The 16952-nt window shown below is 38.0% G+C and overlaps 1 protein-coding gene across 2 annotated transcripts in view; it reads right to left on the reverse strand.

Moving 5' to 3' along the window:
• plod2 (procollagen-lysine, 2-oxoglutarate 5-dioxygenase 2) overlaps positions 1-16952 on the reverse strand; it is an 86917-nt gene that overhangs the window by 32180 nt on the left and 37785 nt on the right. For both annotated transcript variants that reach the window (XM_056450441.1, XM_056450443.1), the window contains exons 4-7: positions 16359-16522; positions 5292-5404; positions 5036-5099; positions 3378-3475 (exon numbers count right to left, since the gene is read on the reverse strand). In XM_056450441.1, the coding sequence (XP_056306416.1) occupies positions 3378-3475; positions 5036-5099; positions 5292-5404; positions 16359-16522 (439 nt within the window). The remainder of the gene's footprint in view (positions 1-3377; positions 3476-5035; positions 5100-5291; positions 5405-16358; positions 16523-16952) is intronic.

Consider the following 16952-nt stretch of genomic DNA (forward strand, 5'->3'; position numbering starts at 1 on the left):
TAATATGATTAATTAGTTGCTTTTAGAATGTTCCTTTCCTTACAGTCTCAAAACACTGTGTGTATGGCCTATCCCACTGTAAAATGTGGCGAAAAGTCCTACATGATGGTCCTCGTTTGATTAATGGTGCTTTCACACCAGCCTCATTTAGTTTGGTTAAACCGTACCAGAGTTTGTTTGCCTTTTTGGTGCGGTTCTTTTAGGAAGGTGTGAATGCAGCCGTTGTACTCAGATGTGTACCAATAGAGGTCCAAACTGCTTGAAGTTGTAGTCTCGGTACACTTTCAAATAAACCCTGAAGCAGTTTGTTTTAGGTGAGAACGTGAACTGACCTAGAACTGACCTAGATGCAAAAAGTACTTTGGACCAAACAACCGTACTAAGACCTGCTAGAAGAGGTGATCTCTGGACACTTTCAAACAAACTCTGGAGCAGTTAGGTTTTTGGTGAGAGTTTGAACTAACCTAGAACTGACACAAATGCAAAAAGTACTTTAAACCAAACCAGCATACCAATATCGGTTCGAAGAGGTGGTCCCAGTACGCTTTCAAACTAACCCTGGACCAGTTCTTTTGGTGAGAACCTGAACCGACCTCATACTGACCCAAATGCAAAAAGTACTTTGGACCAAACAAGCATACCAAGACCTGTTAAAGAGGTGGTCTCAGTACACTTTCAATCGAACCCTGGAGCGGTCTGTTTTGTGGTGCGAATGTGAACCGACCTTGAACCAACCCGAATGCAAAAAGCTGTTTGAACTAAACAAGTGTACCAAGACCTACTTGAAGAGGTGGTCTTGGTACGCTTTCAAATGAACCCTGGAGCAGTTAGGTTTAGGTGAGAACGTGAACCGACCTTGAACTGACCGGAATGAAAAAAGTACTTCAGACCAAAAAAGCGTACCAAGATCTGCTCGAAGAGGTGGTCTCGGTACGCTTTCAAATTTACCCTGGAGCAGTTCGTTTTTGCCGAGAACCTGAACTGACCTTATACCGTCCCAAATGCAAAAAGTACTTTGGACCAAACATGTACATTTTGGGATGATACATTTTATTTGACACATTACCACAATTATGGCAGATCGCAGACAAACAAGTTATGAGGAGGCCCATACTGCCTGACTTTTCCTCCATTCTTTGTTTATGTCCGTTTGTTATGCATGTGAATTTCCTGTGCGTTAATTCTGACTAATCAAAATGTAGGTTCAGGAAATGTGTCAATCCAACAGCTGTGGATGTTGTGACATGACTGCTTTTTGGCTTCAATAGGGTTAGGGTCTGGTGTGAAACGGAACCAAAGGAAACGATTACTACAGTTGGAAAAGAACCCTAAGGTGTTTACATTTCTGTACTGCACTTCAATAATGCTACTAAAATAGGAATACTCCACATGTCTTAATTTGATTTGTTTACTACGATTATGACTTTTAGTCGAATTAAGGTAATCAAAAATCTCTGTTTACACAGTAGGCAATAGAACTACCTCAACTCTCTTAAACACCAAAAGAACTATGGGTATTATTTCTACCTTTAATTACCATAGCCAAAATGACTGCATGCATTGTAGCATCTGCTACTTTTCCCTGTGACTTCTCTGTTGCCCAGCAACTTCCTACTAACAAAAACATAACTTTCTGTTGGCAAAAGCATAACTTTACTTAGATATATCTTTCAAAACAGCATTTAGTGCAGCAAAAAAGCCTTCTCCACTATGAGGCTCAAAATGAAATGAAATAAAAATGAGGCACGGACATTTGCGGGTGAGCTTGAATATCCTATATTTACATTAATAGGCTGTATTACCAAAATATCGTATTTTTAGTGAGATGACTCAAATATGACAACAGATATTCAAAGCTTAATTTTTCTATCTCAATAGAAGCTTTGAATGTAAATATGACTTGACAATATGACATCTACGACTTATAAGAGAACAGTCAGAATAACCACTATGGTAATTCTGGTAGTTCCAGTGTTAAATTCAGATTATTGGTGTCCATGTAAACGTACTGACTGATACCAAATGACAAGAAGCCATAAACCAAAGTCTTGGCTTCACAGTCTGGTTCTAAGCTGCTACTGTGTATCTTCAAGTCTTTTTACTTTTTATTAAGGCTTGCTTGAGTATTTACGAGAACATCTGTACTCCCCGGGGCATGTTAAAAAGCCTTGGAGATCACAGAGTTCCTCGGGGATGGACACAGGGCAGCTTGAATGAAACTTCGAGCATAAGGGTGAGCTCTGGAAGGATGATTATTCATTAGAAACGGCACAGATGGTTGGGCATTAGGAGAAGATGACTCCACACGCCGCTGTGTTTGTTTAATCTGTCGCTGAGGTGCAGAAGGAAAAGCTCTACGGGGCTGAGATTACATTATCATGCAGACATCCTGTTAAAATGTCAAACTGCTGGGAAGAGGGGAGATGGGAAATGACTGCAAAAGTTTTTTGCCTTGTGTTTAATCAACTGTACGATTGTTTTAGTATCTGACAACTGTGCTGCTCTACTGTAAAAGAGTAATGGAGCCATTACATGGCACCATCTTTAACAAAAACATTATTAACTTTCTATGCCTTTAAGCTGTTTTGGGGACCTGAAAATGTCCCCCATTTAAGAAAGTATGCTATTATAATCTCAATGTAACCTGCTTTGAATCTGTACATTAATGAAAAATGGCAAATATAATTGGATGAATGTATAAACAACCAATAGTATGAAGTGAATCTCTAAATTTTCTGAAACTCCCTTGTCCAAACACTTATTCGTGATACACTTATTTATTTAACAACATGCTTCATTTAAATTTAAATTTGCACATAATATATAACTGTGCATACAATATTGTAATATACCTGTATTTACATTTGTCAATTTGATTATTTTTATACTCTATATACCGCTTTCTTTTTGAAATTCCTTTATTATGTGTGTTTTTGTGATGTTATACTGTCATTCTGTAGCACTATGGAAGATTCAGTCACGTAAACAAATCCCTCATATGCGTAAACATACCTGGGAATAAAGCTCTTTCTGATTTGGATGTTTGTCCCAAATTTTAGTTAAAACCAAGCATTTTTAGAGTGTAGTTTCAAAAAAAGTAACACCAAAACCATATAAACCAAATTTAGGCATGCAAATGTTATGTATATGCAAACACTCAATGCAAACGTACAATATTAATGACTTCATTAAACAAATAATTGTATGGCAACATTATATGAAAATCCATAGCAGTATTTTTGCTTTGATAAGCTGTTTGAATTCTTAACCATATTCTAAACTTCATTTTGACCTGTTTTTTTTTTTTTTTTTTTTTTTTAAATACTATCACACATGTTCAATTTCCAATTTTGAATGAAGTATACAGGGGTTTTTACCTTGGTGTTCACATTTCCATGGATAACCGATGGCAGACTATTGTAGATGGTGTTCCTCACTCGTACTCTCTCCGTCCCAAACTTCAGGAGAACTTCATCTAAATTCAAAAACAGATTTTGTTTTTAACAATATCATTTGTTGTATGTCTGTAAAATTATGTGTCCAGGAAAAAAAAAAATAGAGACAGCACACCTATCCTTAAAGGATTTGTTCTCTTCCAGAACAAGACCAAAGATGACATCCTTGTAAGCTTTCAAAAATGTTTCAAGAGTTCACACTTAGCTGATGATTTATTATAAAGCATGTTTGGCATGCTGTCCCAGGAGAGAGCCCTGAGCTCAGAAGATCCTCGAGCCCGGGGCTCCCTCCCGTTTGAAGGGCAGGGGGGGAGTTTGAGCTCAGGTAGGTCTCAAGAACTCCCCTGGTTTATTTAGGGCGTAAGGCAGATTATAGGTATTGCTATGGATAGATAAACTGCTGACTGAAAGGCATAGGTAGGAGGCTGACTAACGCCCCATTCACACGGGGCATCAGCGTCAATGCATCCCATTCACTTTGAATGAGTGACATCAGGCATTGCCAAACTGCATTGTGGATTAGTCAGTGCTGCTTCAGTGGCGTTGCTCGCTGCAGAAGTTGGGGCTTTCTCAACTTTTCAACCGCCAATGGAAGCGTCTGCCAATCAGATCGCTGTATGCAAATACACCAGCTCAGACAGTAGCCGATTGCGGACTAATTTTATTGACTGACTCTGCTATGACGATCGCGTCAGCCCCAACTTCAGACACGCCCTCTGTCCAGCATTGACACTGAAGCCCTGTGTGAATTGGGCGTTGGAGCTCATCTACTGTATAGTGGCAATTTGGTTTAGTCAATTCACTTATGTCACTTGTCTTTGGACTGTAGGAGGAAACCAGGGAACCTGGGGGCGAGCACAGGGAGAACATGCAAACTCCGCACAGAAACGTCGGCTGGCCTAGTATGGACTTGAACCAGTGACGTCCTTGCTGTGAGGCAACAGTGCTAACCACTGAGGTGCCCTGCCACCCTAGGAAACAGGAGAAGTAGGGATGGAAGAGGGGATTCTTCAAGACAAAGATAGCTAAGGTAAGGAACTCTAGTTATTTATAGTGCGTTAGAATTCATCTGATTGGTTAATCATGTGTTAGCTAATGTGGGACCAGCCATGGTCAATCATAAGCATGTGATCCTCTCGAAATTAGTTTATAAATAAACTTCACTTAAATCATAAATCGGCATTTACTTCTTAATCTACAACACAACACACTTAGTAAAAGGGTGTGTTCAGAAAAGGGGGGTCTTAAAATGTTATTAAATGTAAAAAAAAAAATCTTGATAAGATCATTAAAGGATCTGAGTATACTACAAAATAAAAAAAGAAGTCCATGACCCACTTAAATATGTAATTAAAGGCAACTTATATATGCTATTTTCATTTAAAAATATCCAAAAACCACTAGAACAGAGTTCTTACAATATCCCCATGTCTCGAAGTATGTTTAAATCAAGAGAAATAAGCAATTTATATTCAGTGCTAATGCTAATCGCCATGCTAATGGTGTCAAACGCCCTCTATGACAATTTACTAAGAATAAAGACTATAATTGTTCATGGAAAATCAACCATTTTGACTCACCCAGAGCTCCATTCAAATTTTGGAAAATCTCACACTTGTGGTCCAAGGTCATATTAAGCTTTTCCTAAAATAAAGAAGAGAAGACAACAGAGTTTGTGTAAAAGTGTCCGTGCGACCTTTGTCCTTGTGTAAACTGTTTATAGTTGCATATTTTTAACCAGTCTGTTTGCTGTCGAACTTTATAAGTGCATGTGGTCAAGTTTACAAGCACGTTTATGTTCTCACAAACCGCCTTAAGGCTCGTTACATCACTGACCCTCTGATTCGGATCCACGTAGATCTTCGTGTAGAACAGCTGATCGTCGTCGTTATCATGAAGGTCCCACTGGCTGACAAGCTTCTGTACGTATGGGGCATACCCAATAATCCCTGCGAAAGACAATGGAGTGTATTTTAAAAGGCCTGTGTGTTGTAAAAGAAAGTATAGGATGTAAAATATAGCGTGAAGCGTTGACATTATGGTATGCCCAGACACAACATTTCCAATTTCAATTACATCTGAAAAGCTTAAATCTCGCTCCCAATCCATGGTGCGGTTCCTCAAACCCTCAAAACAGTGGGAAGTCTGGCAGAAGCGTCTGACCAGCAAGAAACAAGTGTTGTGTGGCCACGTCTAACCTCACTGTTGTTTGCTTGTCAAGCGCTTGTATGCCAATAGACTTTTATTTAAAGAAACACTTTGTTTGAACCTAATTTTACAACTCCTCTAGGGTTGAGTTGAGTTTTAAGATCTTTAAATCTATTCAGCCGATATTAGAATCTGGCAGGGGAACTTTTAGCTTAGCATAGATCATTGAACCGGATTAGACTATTAGCATGACATAGACTATTAGCCATAGGCTTCCTACATCTACTCAAGCACATGCACTTCCATAGCAAACTGCGTCTGGATTTCTCATCGTTTTCCTGAAGCTCTGACCACAGTTGAAAATTGCAGGGCTCACACTGGCATCTGAGCAGTTTTAGATAGCATCATTCGGCAGGAATTAGGAACCATGTTAGGTTACCGCCCTAGACCATTACATGTTTAACTCCTAATAACCTTTTACTATAGTCTGCATTCAGAGGCTGATCTAAAAAGCATGTGAAACCACTTGACATTGGCACAAATAAACTATAGATCTCTTAGTGTGTACATTTACGCAACAATGACGTCCTAAAATCAGACGTTTAAACATTTCTTGTTTACATGGATCCTCAAAAAACAACCAAACATACTTTATTATGATTTCCTGGCCACTAGTTGCTGATATACTTTGCAAAGAAACACTGTTCCTGTAGTCCACCACTGCTGTTTGGTTGTCAAGTGCATGTATGCCAGTAGGCAAAGAAACCCTTTGTTTGAAAAAAGGATAACTTTACAACTCTTTTAGAGCATTTGAGTTTTATTTGAGTTTTCATTCAGCCAATTTCAGGGTCTGGCAGGGGAACGTTTAGCTCAGACCAGAGTCTTGCACGCAGGCCACTAATATTTGATATAACGGGTGGAATAATTATCCAATTGTTATCCGCACATTCGGGCAGAATGTGTGTCCAGTAGTCAATCATGCGACAAATGATAGACAGCGAGCACTCGACTCTATGCTCCTATCACAACTTGAATAAAGATTTAAAGGGGTGGTCCACTACGATATCATATTTAAAATTTTTAGTTGATGTGTAATTTAGGTGTGTGAACATAAACAACATTTTTGAATGTAATACGCTCAAAGTTCAATGCAAAGGGAGACATTGGCTTTTACAGAGTTAGCTTAACAAAGCCTACAGCAAACAAAGTTTGGGGACAAAAAAAAAAAAGTAATCCGGGCTAGTGAGATTGCAAGCCCTTCAGGTTACACACAGCTAAAATGCTGTCCAAACACTGCTATTTCCACAGAGCTTGGTCTGTTTCTGTATTTGGGCATTCAAAGGACACGACACAAAGACAGAAGTGCTTACAATTTAATTTTAATTATGTTCCACAGAATTTTAAAACACGTATAGCTAGCATTTGACAAAGGACCGCTTCCGGAATCTCTCCCAGTTCTGGATTCGGCTAAAAACTCCTCAAAGAAGGAGCAGCTCCAACCATAATAGACGAAGCTGTGGATTGTGAGCCACAACCTGTAGGTATTTTTATTTGTTAAAATTAATCTATTACATGCATAGTTTCTAGCTTTAACGGTATGTTGTAGCAAGGATGTAAACAACAGGAAATGCTGTTTGGCACTGCTAACAAATTTGCTTCAAATTTATATTTATCCGTCAAACCCATGTAAACTCTATGCGTCCACTTTTCCTGCATTCTACATGTCAAATAACAAACTCGCAAAAGATATGTGAACAATTCACACATGCTTATTCCAAATATATGTGAAAGACATTTGTTGGATTGTTTTTTAGAGAGCAGGCGTGAGGTTCAGCTGTGTCCTCTATGTCAATTTCTGTCTGATTAACAGCTAACAGCTATTCTGACTGACAATGTTTGTACAGCGCAAAAGCACGTGCTTATAGGGGTGTGACTCTTTGACATAGAGCCGATTAGCAATCACAGCACATTATGTTAGCTGACCAATCAGAGCCTCTTGAGGGCGGGCCTTTCGAAGGAACTAGGAAATATGACATTGCATAAAATTTTGAAACTCCATTTCGAAAGTAAAACGTCTCATGCAGGTGCGGGTTGTGGTGTGTATGTCAAACATGTGTATGTCAAACAGGTAGGGTCAGGTACGGTCAGGTTTCCAGCCCAAAAGTTGTCCAGAACCCGCGCAAAAAAGACACCCAAAATATTAGATTAATGTTTTATTTAATTTTCATTCATTCAAACTGAATTAATTCACAGAACCACAACATAACCGGATCACATCAAAACACTGCCCTCCTCTCACCCACACACTGAACCTACTGTTGTGTAGATTACACTAGAGCACAGTTGTCAAAGCCAGTTCCTGAAGCGCACAGTTTAGTTCCAACCATAATTTACACACCTGATTAAACTAAATGACTGCTTTAGGCTTGTTTGATACCTACAAACAGGTGTGTTGAAGCAGACCTGGAACTAAACTCTGCAGGGCTCTGGCCCTCCAGGAATTGACTTTGACACCCCTGTATTAGAGTATATTTTCCTTTCGAAATGGGGTTTCAAACTTAGATATGCTTGGCGTTAATAACAGGTTTGGTATGCTGTCCCAGGAGAGAACCCTGAGCTCTGAGATAATTGAGCCCAAGGCTGAGATCAGGTAGGTCTCGAGAGCTCCCCTTAGAAAAGGGAATAAAAAGAGGAGATGGGGTGGAAGGGGGGATTCTTCCAAAACGAAGATAAGGCAGTAGGGTAAAATCTGTCAATTTATTGTAAATTTTTATCAATCTGATTGGATTATTACCTATTACCGATGAGAATCCAGTCATGCTCAATGATATCACATGCTCCTCTTGAAATTAGTTTATAAAACTCCACATAACTCCTCATCTCATTTGGCATTTTGAATTCTTTTGAACATAATTAGGAGCTGCTTGTCAATCAGACAATGCTTCTACGTTTGTTCTTGCTGTCAATTGCGGAAAAAAATATTGATAAATGTTATGATAAACCGCTGTGAGTTTAACAGCAAGTGCCGTGTTGTGCGTGTAGTCCGGGAGTCCGATTTTGATACAACTTTCCTTCACCTCCTCTTGCATGTGGGCCCACGCGGTTTGCCCTATGCACTGGTCACTACTAACTGAATGGAGTAGGAGCACATAGTTATGTTAAGTTAAATAAGTTGAATATAATATTTAGGTTCCAAAACCACCCAAATTTTGTTAACCTGGCAATGCCATTTTTTACCTGCACAATCAAATTCAAAACCGCCCAATCTGGCAACACTGAGTGTGGGATGGGTTTACCAAAGAGGATCCATGCAGGACTCTGGTAGACTTAAAAATGACCAAATATTTTTAATAATTTTCCTATTTAAAGTTTGTCTCTTCTGTAGTCACATCGTAATATATCATAATAGGCTCTATGCACAGCTAGTGTTTTAAAGCTAACAATAAACTTCTGGTGAAAGCTTAATGTGACTATTTTCAATTTCACAAGGTTATTTTTACAGCATCGATGTTGTAATGTAATTACAATACACTCAGTTAAATAGACTTAAGCATTTATTTAGTTGTTCAAGCGTAAAACATGATGAATGATTGTTGTAACCACTAGCGCTGTCTGTAGCAACAGGCTAGCGCAGATATTCCATCAAAAATGCTGCAGTAAAATAAACTGTCATATTTTAAAGACATGGGGGGGGGGGGGGTTTAATGCAGTGCTTCTTGTCCGATCTGAGACCCACTTCATATCGTTTATCTAACAGGCAGTGAAGAGCACATAATTTTTTTTAAGAAATCAGATCTTAAACATAACAATTTTGTAATGGAAAGACAGATCACTGGAAGCCCTTAGGCTGCCTGGCCGAAAATTAAAAGTCCGTGTGCATATAGCCCATAACTATTAGTACATGATTTAACTACAGAAAGTCAAGCTTTACATAGGACAATGATCAAAATCTTTTGTCGTTTATGATCTATGCTAAGCTAAGCTTAGCTAAAAGCGCTCCTGACCAACCGAAGATTGGCTGAATGTATTCAAAAGTGGTAAAACTGAACTGATTAAGTCTAGAGAAGTTGAAAAATGGCCTTTAAAAACAATTCCTTTAATACATATGCACATGACATCTTAGTTTTCATAAAATTGTGCTTTTACACAGACAACAGTGGTGTCATCAAAAAAAATTGCACTTTTAATATCGGTTTTGAAAAAATACATAATATTTTCAGGCTTTGTTGTATAAGCAAACGGTCAAATCAGTGTCATTTAAATAGGTCCTCAAAAGATTTCAGTAGAAATCGAGGCCCTGCGATCTTCCACAAAATTGTAAATCCGCCAAAACCAAAAGATAAACAAAGCACGTTTTCAGGCATATATGATTTACATGTCCGTTCATTCACTAAATTAGCAGATCGTCTCAGTCTGAAGGCGGCCACCTTAGATGTGGTGACATGAATCTTATTTTATTACGGAGCAATAAAGTAAAACCCTTGACATGATGCCCAGGTTCGAAAGCTATAGCTGAAGCCAGATGTACAGCATTATGACATGTGGTTTTAATCCAGAATCCACAATGTTTTTTTCCCACCGATCGAAACAACGCTACCGTCAAGAAGCTTGAATTCGGGCAAACTTGCGGGATGATCGGAATGATACAAGCCGTGCCGTCTTTCTAGTTTCCACAAACACAATGGTAGACATGGCATGTCTGGTCCAACCGAAACAAAACAGTGGCCACCGCAATCTACGGAGCAGCCGGAGGAATACAACCAACCTTCAATTTTGGATGTGCAGGCAATCTAACAGGACGTCCAACACAAACAAACGTGTCCTGTTAATGACACAGGCTCAACGCCCTGACAGAACACTACATAAGACAAAGTGACCACCACAGTCAAAGCAGCAATTGACCAGATTAAAATAGAGCTCGGATGGACAATGACCACAGGGTTTTGAAGTACAGAGGGGGGTGACGTTACTGTTCTTCAACAGAGAGAGCGAGTAAGACGGACAGACGCACACGTACACACACTCTCAACTGAATGCACTATTCATGAAGACCCCTGGATGAATAGTGCACTATGCCTGGTGGCCCTCAGGAAATTCCACAGGGTGAGCGGCCGCTGCTTGTGGTTTACACAGAAAACACGTTCACTATCATATTGTACCAGTGATGAAATTCCACTGTTTGTCCTTTGCTCTCTATAATCACCCTGCTTGCATTGTTCTAAATTCTACCAGACCAAACAAACCCACACAGAATTGTCTGAGGGGGGATACGCCAAAATGGCAGCGTGCCACGACCTTATTTACACGTTTCCCAGTGATATGCAGCCTGTGCTGAATTCTCAAAAGCTGACCTCCCAAATGCAGGAGGAAAAACATGCTAACATGTGTATGCAGGAGTGTAAACTGCTGGGTACTACAAGCTGTGAAAAACAAATAGTACGTTTACAGACTAAACAAACGTCAGAGTTAATTGTGAACATTCTTAAGATGCTTGTGGCTTTGGAATTAAGGTAGTTGTAGTCAACCTGGTACCCTGATAGCTAGAGATGTAACGATTCTCTGTGAGCCGGTTGAAAATATGTGACAATTCAAATCACTAGAAATGTTGAATGATTCGCGATACATTTTTTTTAACAGAGGGGGCGCTGTGTTTACAGACGCAAACTCGCTTTACCAGCACATCCGCGGCGAGCAAGAGGTGGGGTGGCGGACTGAAATGACAGCAGTGAGGTGCGCATACTACATACTAAGTGCAAATACTGTAAAAAGACGCTTACTTACACCAGGGGTCTCAAACATACGGCCTGCTGGCCAATTGCGGCTCCCCGGGATGATAGTTTATGGTCAGCGGCTTAATTTGAAAGTTTAATGTTGGTGCGGCCAGTGAGTTTGATGTGTATAACACTTTACAGTGTTGTGTGTGGAGCTGAACGAACCCACCAATCATGGCTCTCGGGGGCGGGACATCAGATGGAATTGACGCAGGCAGAGAAACATTTCCCAATGAGTTAAAGTTACTGCCACGTTGCCATGGAGTGTTTTCTTCCATGCTTGCTGGCTGCCTCATTTCTATTGGGCACATGCAGACATTCGTTCCAGTGCGCTTTATTCACAACACTTCAAAAACAAGTTTTGTAAGTTGCTGCCTAGCGGGACATTAGAAATATATAAATGTATATAAATCAGTGCTTAATTTGAGCAGGAACTTGCCAGATTCTGTTTTGGAAATGTCAGATATTTGTATTTTTCTTTCTTATTAATTTTTAATTTGTTTCTTTCTTTATCTTATTGTGTGTTAAAAAATTCCAATCTTCTGAAATCTCTTAATTTTTCTTTTTTTTTCTTTCTTAATAATTTTTAATTTGTTTATTTTTTCATCTTATTGTGTGTTAAAAAATTCCAATCTTTTCAAATTTTTATTTTAAATTTATTATAAATAAAAAAATTTTTAACACAAAATAAGATGAAAAAAATAAACAGATTAAAAATTAATAACATAATTAGTTTGTTGTGGAAAACCTGATGCGGCTCAGCCTCACCCAGACTCCAGCGGCCCCCTGGTAAATTGAGTTCGAGACCCCTGACTTACACTAACAGAACAACGAATAGAATGCACATAAACCATGAGCACAGTGAAAAACTACTAATTAAAAACTATTAATAAGCCAAACCACGCAGACCAGATGATTTGCTCTGATGAGTGCTATGGAGATCACACGTTGCATCATAGCGGCAGTATGAAGATGTTTTTTAGACTGGAAGAGAAAGCTGTTCTGTTACAGAACCAGCTATTACACAATTTTTACACTCTAGTTTATGCATATTTGAATAATTTGCTTATTATTATTGAATATTCAAAAGTGTTCTTCTGAAGTGTATCACACTGATGCTATTACTAATTAATTATACAAGTAATATTAATTATTTACCTTCATGTTCAACTCCTGTCTCTATCCTACTATATAATTAGTCATTTTATAATCAGAATTTATGCCAGTGGTCGGTCGCCTGGAGCCGAGGGCCTGTTGACCACCTCTATACATGCTGCTCTCTGGTTTAGGAAAGGTTTACCTCTCCACAGCAGCCATCTCAATTCCCAGTGAAACAGTTTTCATTAGCAGGGGACATTGTACATGTGCAAAGACCTCAGCTTATGCCAGAAAACATAGATATGCTGACATTTATTTTTAAAAATGTAAAATCCCAGCAGTCACAGTTTTAGTTTGTTTCAATTAATGAGTCTTCTTTAGTTTGAGTTATTCTTTTTTCTTTTTGTTAGAAAATATCAGAAAATATATTATTTGAAAAACAATATATTATTAGAAAAACAATGAAAGGGCTCTTGTTCACTTTAATTTGTTTCAAATATATATATATATATATATATATATATATATATATATATATATATATTTTTTTTTTTTTTAGAAATTGTGACTAAATCGTATTGTGCTATTGGTATCGTGAATTGTATTGAATCAGAGTCAGGTGAATCGTTACATCCCTACTGATAGCACATCATTTAGATGCCTATTTGATGTTTGTGTTTACATCTGTAAGCATTTGCTCAACAGCAGTATATCTATTAGGCATCTATTTTCAGATGTTAAATAGACATTTAGAAGAATATACAGTTGAAGTCAGAATTATTAACCCTCCTGAATTATTAGTCCCCCTACATTTTTTTTCCCCCCTAAATTTCAATTTCCAGTTTCGGAGAGATGATTTTTTGTTAACACATTTCTAAACATAATAGTTTTTATAACTCATTTCAAACACCTGATTTATTTTATCTTTGCCATGATAACAGTACATAATATTTGACCAGATATTTTTCAAGATTTTTCAATTTAAAGGCTAAACTAGGATAATTAGACAGGTTAAGGTAATTAGGAAAATCATTATATAATAAAGGTTTGTTCTGTAGACAATCAAAAAAATATTGCTTATTATATTGATTATATTGAAATAATATTGACCTTTACATGGTTAAAAAAATTCAACTGCTTTTATTCTAGCTGAAATAAAGCAAATAAGACTTTCTCCAGAGAAAAAAAATATTATAGGAAATACTGCGAAAAAATCCTTGCTCTGTTAAACATCATTTGGGAAATATTTGAAAAAGAAATTCACAGTATGGCTGATCATGTTGACTTCAATTGTATGCAATAGGCCTCAATCTTACATTTGCAAAGTCCAAAGTAGCATAAAAAAACAAATACTGAAAAAAAAAGAATAGCATGCGCACAAACACACTCAAAAGCCAGATTTTGTCAAAATGTAACCAGATGTGCACACATTAAGTCACCAGATTAGCAGTAAAGGAGTTTGCGTGTAGAACGACATTGGGGTGACAGCCAAAAAATGCACACCCGTTGAGTTTTGACCTGTTTATGACCAGTTATGACTATGACTTCATTTTTATTTCAAGTGAACGCAGATGTTTCTAGCTTTTATGTGTGGTGTTTATAACCTTTCGCTATCGAATAAGGGTTATTTCGCCCAAAAAGGACAATTGTCTAATTAATTTTTCACCCTCGTGTCATTCCAAACCCCTGAGACCTTCGTTCATCTTCAGAACACAAATAAAGATATTTTAGAGGAAATCTGAGAGCTCCCTCATCCTCCGTAGACAGCAATTGTCCCGAGATGTTCATAATTCAAAAAATAAATCACTCAAACATGTTTTTGAAGCTTTATATGATTACATCGAACCACTGAAATGACATGAAATGTTTTGACAATGTTTCTTTTCTTTTCTGAACATCCAGCAGGATCATTGCTGCCTATGGAGGATGAGGGACCACTCAAATATAGATTTATTTGTGTTCCAAGAAACAACAAATGGATTTTACCAACATAATGCTGAGTAATTAATAACGAATTTTCAATTTTGGGTGAACTAACCCTTTAAGCCATTTATATGACTTTGCTTGAGAATTAGCAATCTGTGTAAGAGTGCACATCTCTTAGCTTCTTCTGCTGAACACAAAACAATATATTTTGTAGAATGTTTATAGCTGGTAGCCATCGACTTTCATAATATTTTGTTTTCTATCGTGGATGTCAATAGTTATTGGTTTTCAACATTGCAAACCAGTACTTCCATACTATAGAAGTCAATGGCTACCAGCTATAAACATTTTACAAAATATATTATTTTGTGTACAGCAAAAGAAGGAAACTCAATCTTGCCTGGAAGATATTTTAAAGAGGTTAGAAACCAGTATCCATCAACTTCCATTCTTACTTTTTTTTAGCTATAAATGTCAGTGGTTATTGGTTTCCAATATTAGAAACCAGTATACCATGGAAGTCAGTGGCTCCCAGCTTTCAACATTCTTCATAATATATTATTTTGCATTCAGCAGAAAGAAACTCAAACTGGTTTGGAAGATATTTTAAAGAATTTTGGAAACCAGTAACCATCACCTCCCATAGTTTTTATTTTTTTGGTATGGATGTTAATCACTACTGTTTTCCAACATTGGAAACCATTCATTCATTCATTTTCTTTTCTACTTAGTCCCTTTATTAATCCGGGGTCGCCACAGCGGAATGAACCGCCAACTTATCCAGCATATGTTTTACGCAGCGGATGCCCTTCCCGCTGCAACCCATCACTGGGAAACATCCATACACACTCGTTCACACACATACACTACGGACAATTTAGCTAATTTAGCTTACCCAATTCACCTGTACCAAGTCTTTGTGCGGGTAAGCGGAGCACCCGGAGGAAACCCACGTGAACACATATGCAAACTCCACACTGAAACGCCAACTGACCCAGCCCTGGCTCGAACCAGCAAACTTCTTTCTGTGAGGCGAACGTGCTACCCACTCTGCAGCCCCACATTGGAAACCAGCGCTTCCATAATTTAAAAAGTCAATGGCTACCAGCTTTCAACATTCTCCAAAATATATTATTTTGTGTTCAGCAGAGGAAGGAAACTCAAACTGATTGGAAAGATGTTTTAAAGAAGTTTGGAAACCAGTATCCATCGATTTCCATATTGTTTTTAATTGTTTTGCTATGAATGTCAATGTTTATTGGTTTCCAACACTGGAAACCAGTACTTCTATATTATTAAAGTCAATGGCTACCAGCTTTCAACATTCTCAACATAAATTATTTTGCATTCAGAGGAAAAATTTAACTCAAACTTGTTTGGAAGATATTTTAAAGAAGTTTGGAAACCAGTAGCCATCGACTTCCATCGTATTTTTATTTTTTTGTACTATGAATGTCAATAGCTATTGGTTTCTAACACTGGAAACCAGTACTTCCCGACTATGGAAGTTGTTGGCTACCAGCTTTCAACGTTCTCCAAAATATATTCTATTTGTGTTCAGTCACCCGATTCGAATGCTATCACTCAATTGAATGGGCATTATCAGTGGTTGTTAGCTGATAGATATGGGCCAGTAGGGGCCTTTTGCACCTACTAGTAGGCTCAGAAGGCTGTTATCATCCATCCACAAGGTTAATTAGGTATACTAATAGAGAAGACTCCAGATCCAGATCTGTTTTTACATGGCTGTGAGGGTTGGGGTAGAGGTAGATGTTAACAAAATACAATTAATGGGAAATTTAATAAATAATATAAATATTTCTGGTTATGAGAGTGAGTAAATAATGGATATATTTTAATTTTGTGTTGAAAACAAATCCCTATAAGAGAGCTAAATGAGTTGAAATCACAAATACTACTGGGAATCATATAGGTGTTTCCTATTCCCATCTTTACACACCTCCAGAGTTGAGAAAGCGTTTCCCACTGCGTACAGACGGATATTTCTCTGCCAGTTGAGAATCTGGCCAGATGATTCCCTCCGCAGCAAACACCACCTTATGATTGCTCTGTTGGAACTTTTTGAGAATCTCCTCAGCTCCACCAGCAAAGATGAGGTCATAACTGAAGAGAGAAAAAAACAGAAGAAAAAAATGATCCTGTCCACTGTGCTTTCCAGTCATTTTCACATTTAGGACATTATAAAGCAGTTGTACAAATGATGTTTGATAAATCCGTAGCGTTTATTTAATCAGCTATGTCTATTTTTACTGAACTGCTGGAAGGGAGTGGAGGGCATCTTCTGTTTCAGACACTATTAATATGCCTGGTAATGTTAGTAACTATAATTGTCATCATAGGAAGTACAGCGTGTGGGAGGCACCATGGTTTCCTTTCGTCTGGGGAACACCTGTGCACACAAATCATTTCCCTTTTTTTAAAATAGGATTTAAGGTTCATCTCTGGAATATTTGACACAACTTCATTGTGGCAAGCTGTTCTCAGCTACACCTATTAGTGTTTAATATATTTAACAGGACCCCTGAAGTCTGAT

The sequence above is a fragment of the Danio aesculapii genome, chromosome 24, assembly GCF_903798145.1.
Source record: "Danio aesculapii chromosome 24, fDanAes4.1, whole genome shotgun sequence".
NCBI classification, from domain to species: Eukaryota; Metazoa; Chordata; class Actinopteri; order Cypriniformes; family Danionidae; genus Danio; species Danio aesculapii.